General features: G+C 40.4%; 1 protein-coding gene across 1 annotated transcript in view; it reads right to left on the bottom strand.

The window, feature by feature from the left end:
* Window positions 1–2,649: 2,649 nt before the first annotated feature.
* The window catches only part of erap1b (endoplasmic reticulum aminopeptidase 1b), a 62,486-nt gene continuing 52,077 nt past the window's right edge, over window positions 2,650–13,058 (bottom strand). Inside the window, exons 18-19 of the mRNA XM_080189087.1 lie at window positions 8,181–8,262; window positions 2,650–5,979 (exon numbers count right to left, since the gene is read on the bottom strand). Of these exons, the coding sequence (XP_080045213.1) occupies window positions 5,827–5,979; window positions 8,181–8,262 (235 nt within the window). The 3' untranslated portion in view covers window positions 2,650–5,826. The remainder of the gene's footprint in view (window positions 5,980–8,180; window positions 8,263–13,058) is intronic.

Here is a 13,058-nt window from a genome sequence, read left to right as displayed (position 1 = left end):
AGGGAACCCTTCCCATCCCTCAGAGTCTGTACTTCTCTACCCCACCACCCAATCATCGGTTCTTCTCCCCAAGTATAAACTATTCTCCCGATCATTGGCCTCTTCCCCCAATCATCGCCCTCAATTTATTGGCACCTTCCACATCTCCCCGATCATTGGCCCCTTCTCTCCCCCCCACATAGTCTGAGCTGGCACCACCTACATCCATACCTCCCCTTCCCCATGGCCATCACCAGCATCCCTAACCCATGCATAAAGTAATATATTAATAGTGAGAGCTTCATGGAAAATTAAAACTAACTTCATTGTTCCAAAAATATTACATTTCATTATTTTATCAATCACTGTCATTCAGAGTTTCACTAGTCAAATATTGAAGAACTGGCCTATGCTGTGTCAGAATGGGATGCTGGAAAGTTTGAAGATTCTAAAATGTTGATCATCGTATTACTGATAAAATTCTTTTTTACAGAGTTAAACAACAGAAGTAATAATGAGCCAATGATTACACATGTGAAAACACAACACTGTTAGTAACAAATGCAATTTTATTTTCACACTTGCAGGAAATCAGTTAAAAAGAAATCACAAAAATCATCTTGCCTAAAAGAGAAAAAAAACTTGTACTTATACAGTGTCTTTTGTTTTACAATTTTGAGATGCCTCCTCAAAACTTTACCACTCATTGAGTGCTTAGGAAATGTAATCACTTACCACAGTCTTTTAGGCAGGGTTCTGATGTTCAGTCAGGATCCCTCAGGTGGTAGCTTCTCATCATTGGCTCCTCAGCCAAGCACATACACCAAATGTCTGATCCTGCAGTTCCTTTCCTACTGGGCAGGGTTACTATTTGCAATAACACTTTTTATCATCAGTAGGGTAAAACTAACCTGTCTCACAGCAGTCTAAATCAGCTCACATTCCCTATTAGTGGGTGAACAATCCAAAGCTTGCTGAATTCTTTTTGGTAGAGGTACTTTGAATGGCTAGTTACTCTACTTATTGAAAGGCTCATTTAATTTAGAAGACATTAGGAATAATTTTCCAGGTAGACGCTATCAAATGGCTAGGCTCCCCAATGACCAGACTCATTTGGAAAATCACTCCCCTTATGGACTCAGTTAAATTACTGTTCCCATCACTTGCATGAGTTTCTCAAGTTTCATTCTAACACATTGCTCACAATGTTATATTCAAAATACTACTTTAATTAAACAAAAATTAAAAGATAAAAACAATCCATAATTTGTAAGCCAATCTGTGTTGTATAACTGATATTAGCTATTCTAGTGTCTGCATTTGAATTAGGTTTGAAATTTCAACATTACCAGTCTGTATTCAAAAAGCAATACTTTCTACAAAATATCTCCATGCATATGTTGTAAAATTCAGTCAGTATGTGTTCCTCCAATTATTTCGTCTTCCAGGACAATTAATTAGGATCTGATTGAAATAACCAAGCACCTTATTGAACACATTCAAAATCCATCAGTTTCTACTGTATGACAGCTTCAAATTTTGTTCAAAAAATGGTGACAGTATAAACCTAGGAACTTCAAGTCAGTCTGTGTGGAAATTAGATGAATGCACCAGATCTTGTCCCTTTGTGTGGGTTTCTGACAGATATTGGATGGGGTGAAACTTGCACAAAATTGTTTCAAGATCACTTAATCAGAGGGTAGAATGGCTCAGGGTTCCCTCAGTCCTGGCCCATTGAGGGACCCAATACAACATCAGCAGCATGCTTGGTGAGACCTGATGTACTAGCCCGCCAAAGGCAATATGTGGGCCCTCACTATAGCATCTGGGCTTAGATCATAACCATGCCCAGAAAAAAAAGTATTTTTAATTAGTTTAACAACTGGGTAGAGTTGATGGGGAGAAATCGTTCACACTAGAAAAAGGGCTGAGAGCGAGAGGTTTAAAGTGATTTGCAAAAGAAGCAAACGTGAAGTGAGAAAACATTTTCACATGATGAGTGTTTCGGGTCTGGAATGACCTACCTGGAAGTGTGCTGGAGGCAGGTTCAATCGAGGCAGTCTGGAGGACATTGGATGATTACTTGAATAGAACCAATGTGCAGGGATGTGGGGAAAAAGCAGGGGGAGGCACTTTGGAGGGCAAGTGCAGACATGACAGGTTAAATGTCTTCCTTCAAAGCTGTAATAATTCTGTGATGCAGAGGTGACTCACACATTGAATAGCAGCTCAGTAAAATATCATAAGAACATAAGAAATAGGAGCAGGAGTAGGCCATCTAGCCCTTCGAGCCTGCCCCGCCATTCAATAAGATCATGGCTGATCTGTTGTGGCTCAGTTCCACTTTCCCGCCCTCTCCCCATAACCCTTAATCCCCTCTCTTATCAAGAACCCATCAACCCGCTTCTTAAAAATATTTAGCGAGGCAGCCTCCACCACTTCAACGGGCAGAGAATTCCAGAGATTCACCACCCTTTGAGTGAAGAAGTTCCTCCTCAACTCCGTTCTAAACCGCCTCCCCTTTATCTTGAGGCTGTGCCCCCTAGTCCTACTGTCTTTTTTGAGCGGGAAGAGTCTCTCCACCTCTATCCTATCCATCCCATTCATCATCTTATATGTCTCAATGAGATCTCCCCTCATTCTTCTAAACTCTAACGAGTACAAGCCCAGTTTATTCAGCCTCTCCTCATAGCTCAATCCCCTCAACTCCGGTATCAGCCTAGTAAACCTCCTCTGCACTCCCTCCAGGGCCAAAATATCCTTATGGGAGAAACTTAAATTTTAGATAGCCTTCATTTAACATTTAACGAAAAGGCATATCTGCAAAATATTTACAAACCAGAAATAATGAACAAAAGAAATAGCCTCACAATGTAAACGATATTAAAAGTCAAACCCTGATCTTCCACCACAATTCAAGAGACATCTCCTAGCAATCCCAACAGGAGACTCTCTATACTTTGAAATCCAATACTAGGTTTCAAACATCTGATTGGCTGTGATAGGTCACCTAATTCAATCCTCTAAAATATTCAGATAACGTTTCCCTCATTCCATCTCAAAAATAGGATTTTCTTAATGAATATACCAGCAGCTCAACTCCTGCTACTTATATGAACTGACATAATTTCAGAGTTAAAATTAATTTTATCAACTGACTATTTAGTCAGGTAATGACGAATTATTCTTCTGGATCAGAATACAACATCACTGATTTTTCACAATAAAGATCCAACTTACTTTCTCTCCAAATGTGAGGGCAAAAACAGAAGTAAAACTTCTCTAAGTTAACAAATTACAAAGCTGAATTGCCTCAAGCTTCTTCTAATTGCTGCCTTAATAATAATTCTGAAAATGTAAATGAAAATGAAGATGTGATCTGTTCCCTTTAAGTCTGTGTTCTGGCCATCCAAGTTGCCAATCATTGAACATTCCAGCCAACCAATGATCATTTCTTTAAGGAACTCACAAATGGTTGTCAAATCAAATTTACTTGCTTGAGATAAGAATCTACTCATTGATGAAGTGGAAATGAGGAGACTCTGCACTACATGTAACTAAGGCGCTGACTGTGTGAAAGACACTCCAGACCATTTGGTCAAACGAGCCATCTTTCCACAGCAGCAAAAGTTGCTTGAGATTGTACATAAAGATATTTTAATGACTAACAGTTTGAGCAAAAATGCTGTTTTGTCACGAATGTCTAAGTCTAAATAAACTAGTACCTTGAGGAAACTCTAATGGGGCTTGCAAATGATTTCAGATTTCTGGCTTTAAAAAGATGCTGTACGTAGCCTGGAGAATTAACCTCATACATACCAGACCTAGCAATACATCATTGCAAGTTTAAAAAACATCAGAGATCCATCATAGAAAAAAATCTTATTTGGCACAATTCATCTTCAAAATGATAAATATCATATATGATAAATATCAATATAAATATCTCCCCCTCAACACTTCCCAAAACTGTTACATTTAATTAATTTCATGCATTATTGCAAAAATATTTCAACCTGTAAAAGTTCAGGCCAATGAATTTTGTTAAGATTGCAACAGATTTCATTGAGAAAATAACAAGCTTTGTCTCAAAAGCGGCAACCTTGGGACTAAAGTCTGTTAGATGTCAGATCTTGCTGGATTTGGGCCAGGTGGCTTGGACCAAGTTGGGTTGGGTGGGTCAAGGATTGCTTTGGGCACAGAAATAGACTGGCAAAGCAGATGTGGGCAGCACTGTTGCCTCCAGCGCCAAGGACCCGGGTTCAATTCCTGCCTTGCATCACTATCTGTATGGAGTTTGCATTTTCTCCCTGTGTCTGTGTGGGTTTTGTTCAGGTGCTCTGGTTTCCTCCCACAGCCCAAAGATGTGTGCATCCCACCAAGAATTTGTAGATGGCGAGGTGGCTACAATGGGAAATTCGATTGAAAGCAGCATGACCAGAAAATCCAGCCACTAGTGAACAGCGAGCTGCCCCTCACTGCCGTGAAACCCACTGATGGGAGGAATTCTGATCATTGTTGGTAAACTTCCTTTTTTTTGGCCTCCATTGAAAGGAGATACTAATATTGGAATCAGGCATATTCCACTGCAAACACCCAACAATAACAGATATTCAAGGTCAGATTTCAAAACGTTGAAGTTCTCTGTCCTAACAATATGATTCAACTTCAACCTCAGAAGAGCATCCCTAAAAAGAGATGCTTCCGTTTCCTTTCCCTGAATGACAGCACCACTTTTCACCAGTTTTGTGCTGTGATAGGATCTGGACTGGTGCTAACCTCAAGCAAGATTCTTGCAATAGCAGAGACTTTTATTCAAACCAGTCCAGGCAGTATTTGAAGCTGAACTAAAATCTAGTCCATTGCAGCTGCTCCTCCTGTCTGCCACTTTTCTAAGGGGAAGGGACTGATTAACGGCGAGTAGATATATCAGCACAGGCAAAAACTGTCCCACAATTTCAGCAATGACAGTAAAAAAAGTTTCAGAACATCATTAAATATATGCAATCATGCACACTGCACATGTGAACCATTATCCTTCAAAATTTCTTATCCAAGGTAGTATGAATTGCCAATCACATTTACCCTGAACCTACTGGAGCTAATATCTTGAAATTGTTTTGTTGAAGAAGTTGCTTGTAGAAGAGATAAGGGGAGGTTTGGTACAGGCCATGCTCTTTGGGCATAATGTTTGCTAAAAAAATTTCATTTAGGAGAGTCATTTCAAAGCAAATTATTTTGTTCTTAAGAATGCAGTTTGCTCTGAAAGTTACACCATGGGACTTTAAACAAGAAATATTTCTGAATCTAGTAAAATCCTCTTCAAAAAAATCCTGACATGTTTTACTGTGGACTTTCGGAATTTTACCAGCACATCCTCTCAAGGTTCAGACAATTCCCCCCGAGGCCAATGAAAAATGTTCTCCGAGCCTCGCCTGCTTGCAGAATCGGGGCAGGTGTGCCGGTAAAATTCCATCCCATGTGTGCCATAATTTTTCAATGTGACTGTAACAAACAAAAGAGCAGTTTGAAAATTGATCGTCCCAGTCTTGTGCTGTCTTGTCCGAATATTCACTCTGTAGCAGATGTGATACCTGCTACAGTTGACCATGGACTTCAGAGTGCTTTGAAATCTTTTTTTTAATCCGGATTTGATCAGTAAAGTCAATATTCCCGCATCACCAATGATGTCATTGCACATGGATTTCAAACCTGCTGAACATCATTTCTACCCAAATGATAACTTTTAAGATGTTTACAGAGTTTTAGACAACTCTATAGGAAAGAACAGTGTCTTTTCACAGGAGTTGAGGCATGCAGCAAGGACACGGGATGATGGTCATTGAATTATTCGATAGATTTTAAATTCTCCAACCATGTACTGATCTTAACAAAATTCTTGTCCATCCATCGGATGTTCTCCTCAATAGTTTCAATGGCTTGTTTAACGCACCGGAGCTGTGAACCATTATCCTTCAAGGATTCAAAAAATGATTGCACCTAAAAAAACACAGAATAATCAAGATTTTTTTCTTTTAGTGAAGCTAAAGGTAGGCTGGATAACAAATGATAATCAGACACGCTCTACAAGCTACAAGGCAAGAAGTCCATACGAAAATATGGCTCACAAGAATACACATTCCACATTTCTGCGACATTACATCTTGTGATCTGTTCCAATCATTACATTGTTTTATCATCAGCTAAAAACTGCACTGCTGCAAGAGAGCTGCAGGAAACGAGGAAGGGAGAATAAGAGAGAAAAACACCTAGGCATCATTTCCTTTAAATAGGAAACTCAGAGATCCCCTGGTCATAGCAGAAACCCTTAAGACAAATGATTATCGTTTTACTGTCTGGTCAATACTGATTGCAGCAAAGACAGCAGCAGGAGTGCCACATGTAGCCTTGAAAATCCTTGGCTAAAAGGAGGAGCAAACCTAGCAGATGTGGGTGCAGGGCAAATTTAAGGAAATGCAAGGAACATCACCAACAGCTGTGCATGGGTTGGAATTTTCCCAAATAAATACTAAGTCTCCAAATCGTTGTTTCAGCAGGAATTTCAGAATGAATCTCTGAAACTCTGAGCAGTACAGAGAGCCCTTGCAGGATTCCCTTTGAAAATCAAGTGGGGGGAGGGGGGAGGTCTATTCCAGCTGAAGAGGCCACAGCATAGTGCTGAGTGAGTCACTTCAATTGCGCCAATCTGTCAGGGCGGAGATCGATGCATACGCCGTAGCCCCACACTGCCGGCCCCCTGATTGCTGGCTAGTGCCATCGCTGGCCAGCCCTGCAACTCCCCATCGCTGTCCCTCCAACCCCTTCCACCCCCCAATCACTGGAGAATCCCAGCCACGGGCAAGGCTGGAGAATCCCAGCCTGAGCTCCAGGTCATTAGCAACTCTTTCTCTAACACATTTGAGAAAAAGGACCTTTCACTGAATACTCAGAAATACTAAGCTCCTCTTCCAACCTGTTCCTGCAGCAGATTAAGATCAATGATGAGATCTTGGAAAAATGGAGCCATTTTCTCTATTTTGGAAGAGTCCTCTTGACAAAGGCAGACATGTGACAAAATTTAGCTTTGTCTCCAATGTTGCAACTCAGCCTTTGACCAATTGAGGAATTTGAAGGCCAGGATATCAAATTTGAGATGATGGTTCTGGTTTATTGGACAGCAGTGATCCCTGTACTCCAATATGCTTCAGAGTCTTGGACAACTTACAGCAGGTACCCAAAGCCCGGGAGAAATACCATCAGTGATAGCTCCATAACAGCCTGCAGATCTGATAGCAAGAACGGTGGTCCAACAAAAGAGAGTGTCTTCTTCCAAACCAATTTACCAAGGATTGAGATGCTAATCACTCAAAACCTGTCCCACTGAATGGAGCATATTATTCACATGCCTATGGCCAGGCTCCTGAACCGTTCGGCTGAGCCAGGGGACATCCAGGAGGACAGTGGAAATACTTTGGGGATGTCTTCAAGCATCCCTGAATAACATAAAATTACCCACTGAATCATGGAAATCCCTGGCTTGTGATATACTAAAATAGAGAAGTTTCATACAGAAGAACACTGAACAACTTTGATGGGAACTTGCAGAGTCAAAGTTACCATGTGGGAAAGAGAGCACAAACCTCCAAACAACCTATCAAAGCCTTCAAGCACCACTTGACTCACAAGATGCAGAGCCTATGCATCGTGCATTGGACTTATCAGCCATTTTAGATCCAACCGGAGTGGATGCAATCATGACAATTGTCATCCTATATTTCCCCAATTCAACACCTCCCCCAAACACTATCCATGAATGTAAAAAGATGGAAAATGACCCTTAAGTAAGATGTTAGCGATCTGCTATTGTCCATATGGCAACCTACGGTAGCAGGGGTAGGAGCTGCAGGAAATGATGCAAGTGGAAAATGAGAAAAAAGACTATGGACTTTGAGAGAACCATAGTTTGGACTTTGCATTGCTGGATGGTTACATGGCTTTCATATATGTGGGGGAGTTAGTGTGAGGCAGGATCATTAAAAAAAGTAACCAACATCAATACTGTTCTATTTTATATAGAATTGCTTTTCACTATATATCTTATATATATTATTTATGTACATATATAGCATATACACAAAGATATATAATTTATAAAAGAAAAGCAACATAACTAGTGTTTTTGATTTTCTAATGGCACCCACCTCTTCAAGCTTAAGCCGTGTTGAATATTGAGATGTAATACCAGTCACAGTATATGCAATTGAAGGTGATCCTAGATCAAACCTAAGGATTAAAGTAAATAAATAATGGCAGCACTTCATTAAAATATTGTTTGTACTTTACAAAAACCAGACAGGTGTGCAATGTTTCAAAGCAAACAACCAGACATTCCAATCCAACAATTCAATGTGATCTTATTCAAAAAGAACAATGCCCTGTTTCTGCACTCATTTTTATGCTTCCCCCAATCCCCCTATAGAACCCATGTCATATCCTCCTCTAGCAAGGAAACTGGACCACGGATTTCAGCCAATGGATCTACTTTTAGATCCACCCCTGCTGCCGCGACCATCATACATGCTTTCTGTAATTTTAAACAGAAATTATCATCCTCTCTCTTTCCAAATGTTGGATCCATTATTTGCAGATACATTTTAAAACTGATTTCCTCTTCCAGTCACAAGAGCTGGATAATCGAGACTGGTGCTCGCATGCAAGGCATATGAGGAAAGGAGGCAAAGGGAATGGGATTAACAAGATGAAGAACTGCCGTGGCAAACAAAATGGTGCAGCCAAATCTGACATGGAGATACCAGTGTTGGACTGGGGTACTCACAGTAAAAAGTTTCACAACACCAGGTTAAATTCCAACAGGTTTATTTGGTAGCATGAGCTTTTGGATGAAGGAGCTGTGCTCCGAAAGATCATGGTACCAAATAAACCTGTTGGACTTTAACTTGGTGTCGTGAGACTTCTTACTCAGCCAAATCTGGAAAAGGGATTCCTAATATGTTGGAACAAAATCTTAAAGCTTTAGAGCAAAATTATTTCATTTTCACCTTTAAAAAAAGACACAACATCATTAATGACTCTACTCGAACAACAGTGAATGAGCAGCACCAACTGGCATGTTTATAGATGGTGGACAGACTTTTGGGAGTCAGGAGGTGAATTAATCCCTAGAATTCCCAGCCATTAGCCTGTTCTTTGTTCTTTGTTCTTGCGGCCCCATTTTACTTATGTTCCTGGAGTCCAGACCGACATATGTCCCTCAAATAACTTAAGCAAAAATAGCTGAAGATAGTCATTTTCTTGCTGCTGTTTGTGGACCCTTGCAGTGCACAAACTAATTGTATATGACCAGAGATTAAAATGATTTCCATTGATTGTGAAGCTTTTGGAATGTCCTACTGTTGTAAATGAAAGTTTTTTCATTTCGCTGTGGCTGAAGTGAGCCTTTTGTTTTATTCATTCATGGGACTTGGGCATCACTGACTGACCAGCATTTATTATCCATCCCTAGTTGCCCTTGGAGAGCAGTTGAGAGTCAAACACATTGCTTTGGCTCTGGAGTCACATGTAGGCCAGCCTGAGTAAGGATGGCAGATTTCCTTCCCTAAAGCACATTAATGAACTAGATGGATTTTTCCAACAATCACCAATGGTTTCATGGTCATCAACAGATTCTTAATTCCAGATATTTTTTATTGAATTCAAATTCCACCCATCTATCGTGGCAGGATTCGAACCCAAGTCTCCAGAGCATTAGCTGAGTTTTTGGATTAATAGTCTAGTGATAATACCACTAGACCATCGCCTCCCCTTTGCTCATGTGTCTAAACTTTTATTGCTCCCTCTTATGGCCAAACTGCTTATATATTTATTATATGGTTAGACAATTCTTCTGGAGTAGGAGATTAATTGGAGATGTGATATAATTTTTAAAAAATTCATAAAGGGTCTTGATCAAGTGAAAATAGGAAGACAATTCTGTAAAATTATTATGTTACTAAGCAGAATAATTGTTAAAATCTACCTTTATTATTAGATACTAATATCTAACTTTATTCAGAACTTGTCTTTGTAGTATTGTAAAGTGGAAAATCTTAGAAGTAGGATACGGTACAGAGAAGATACCAAGTTGGAGGGATCAGGGAATTTATGTCCAGTTTTAATGCTCACTATAGTAAGCAAACAGCTATGCCCTTGAAGACTTATCAGTTAAAAACCTCTTGTCTAAGAATGAAATGGACATAACTCTCTGTCTGAGATAAGAAAGCACGGAATGTAAAAGCTTTGAAATGGAGTGGTGAATGCAATGGGCATTAGGTAAATACTAAAGTTAGCAACAGCCATGTGAACTATTCCTCAAAACCGAAGAAAAGCAGGATCACTGCGAAGCTGAAAATGACCAGGGAAAAGGAGGAGATAATTGGATGAGAACTAGGATAAAAAGAGTGCTTCTCAATCAGACTTCCATGGTGGAGAAATCTAGAAACTAAGACCAGCAGAAACATGAGACAAGGGAGACGGAAAGAAATTGAAACAGGGAAGAAGGCCTTGAAGACCAAAAACTGCAAGAAGAGTTGTCATTGTGTGCTTACTCTCCCGTTATAATCTGGGAAGTACATTGACCTGCATTAGACTGAGAATCACTGCTAGTTTATTATTATAATTTACCTGAAAACTTAATAAAAACATTTTCAGCCCTTATCTCATTAGTCTATGACAGAACCTTTGCTAGTCTTTTCCCACAACATTGAGGGTTCAGAAAACTTTTTTCACTGGTTTAGAATTGTCACTTGGGGACAAGTTAGGAGGAATTTATGTCAAAGGTTACTGAAACACGGAGTGCTTTGCCACGCTGAAGTCTGTTTTTCAGGATATAAATGGATAAACATTTGAAGCGGAGAAAAGAGGGAGTGACCAGTGTTCCAGTATGCTCCAGAAGAGAACAGGCGCAGACACAATGAACCAAATGGCTGCCTACTTTGCCCTTGATTGGTGTGAATCCATACTGATCGTTTTCAATTGCTGCCTGAAAATTGATTGAATGGCGGAGGTAAGTCAAAGATTGGGGATCTTGGCTGCCTTTTGAACACAGTAAAAAGTCTGACAACACCAGGTTTTAGTCCAACCTATTTATTTGATAATATACTCGCAAGCTTTCGGGTTAGCCCCTTCGTCAAACTCTCCATTCACCTGACGAAGGGGCTAACCCGAAAGCTTGCGAGTATATTATCAAATAAATCGGTTGGACTAAAACCTGGTGTTGTCAGACTTTTTACTGTGTTTACGCCAGTCCAATGCCGGCATACCCACATCATGCCTTTTGAACACCCAGGGCTCCCACGGCACGGATTTCAGATAGACTCGCAAAGCAATACATATTGGGATACATCTATCATTCATTGGCCCACTGACCCAATTGATCAAGATCCCGTTGTATTCATAGATAACCTTCTTTGCTGTCTACTATGCCATCAATTTTTATGTCATCTGCAAACTTACTAACCATGCCTTCTAAATTCTCATCCAAGTCATTAATATAAATTACAAATAACAGCGGACCCAGCACTGATCCCTGAGGCACACCACTGGTCACAGGCCTCCGTTTGAAAAATAACCCTCTACAACCACTGTCTGGTTTCTGTTACCAAGCCAACTTAGTATCCATCTAGCTACCTCACCCTGGATCCCGTCAGAACTGAGAGAGAGAACTGTAAAATGTACAATATCAGCTTGATTTTCAAAATGGATCAGATTTTGGATACACGGTGCAGCCACTCCACCAACGCTGTGCCCTTTGAGGCATTTGTCTATCATAGTTCCCCATATGCTGAGCTGCTGGCTTTCCACATATGAAACGTTTTATCTAGTCTTGTGGGCCTGAACTTCCTGTCACTCCCTATCCCATTGTCGGAAACTGTATCTCTTCCTCCCTCCTTTTCCCACCCAGTACTCCCCACGTCTCAACCTGTCTCACTTTATTTGCCTCTCCCTCATTTCTGATGATTACAAAATGAATGAGATCAAGATTCCTTGAGAAGTATAAACCTTCAAGGAAACGCACTGTCTCCTTTACCTTTCCGTGCTACGTTTCATGTTGCTTGTTGTGTATCTCTCTGATTTCTTGCACTCGTTGCTTCCTTACACCAAAGTTCATATCTCTATTTTAGCTATTCTCTGTCATTTCCATCTTACCCCTCCTCATCCTATGTCCTTTCCTTCCCCCCTACTTTACTTCTAGATTTATTTTCCCATCTCCCTTCTAACCATTATGCTATTATAGGCCCAAACATTGCCCCTCACCTACTGTGCTGTGTTCCTCTCTCTTTCCTTCTCTCCTGATCCTTCACCTCCCAGCTTTCTCCTCCTACCTTTACAAAAGCCCCTCACCCCTCTCATTATATCTGAATCCTTTTCTCATTCCATATCCTTCTCTCCCCTCTTTACAACCTTCCCCTGTTCAAGGCCTTTTGGCTACCTGCCTCTGAAGTTATCAGCTGCTCTTTAACCATGGGAAATTGAGTACTTATTTTTGTTAAAGCACTGATACTGTTTACAATATATCCGTGGAGAGGTTTTACTGAGCAGACAAGTGTTTGCAGCATTTTGAAATGTGAACAACTGCTTTCCTACCAATAAAAAACCCAGAAGCCCTGGATATCAAGGGTAGGTGGTGTTCATGCTCTGTGTTCTGGGAGTAAAAGGGTGGGATATCTGTTTCACCTACAGGCCAGGAGCAACGAAAGGTGTTGGCCTGTGCCACTAATGTTGATTGATGTGGTAAACAGCAAATGTACTCCAGAATCTCCAAGCGCATACATGGTTTATTCATTTTCTACACTGATCTGTGTAGATACATTATTTACTGTTCTCTGATTGGTGGAGACCCCCTGTTCTGTGCGGAAAGGAAACACAGTGCAAAATTTTCAAACCCCAGTAAAAATGGGTGATACCGGCTCAGTAATACTGGAGTTCCAGTTTAAGGTATACAAGACCCAGTCTGACAAGTTTTACTGATTTTTCATTTGATAATTGTTGCCATGGGGTTACTGGTTAGACAAGGAACCACA

This window comes from Carcharhinus amblyrhynchos, chromosome 5 (assembly GCF_965287045.1).
Source record: "Carcharhinus amblyrhynchos chromosome 5, sCarAmb.v2.hapA, whole genome shotgun sequence".
NCBI lineage: Eukaryota > Metazoa > Chordata > Chondrichthyes > Carcharhiniformes > Carcharhinidae > Carcharhinus > Carcharhinus amblyrhynchos.
Note: the sequence above shows the minus strand (reverse complement) of the source record. Positions and strands in the feature narration are given on the sequence as shown.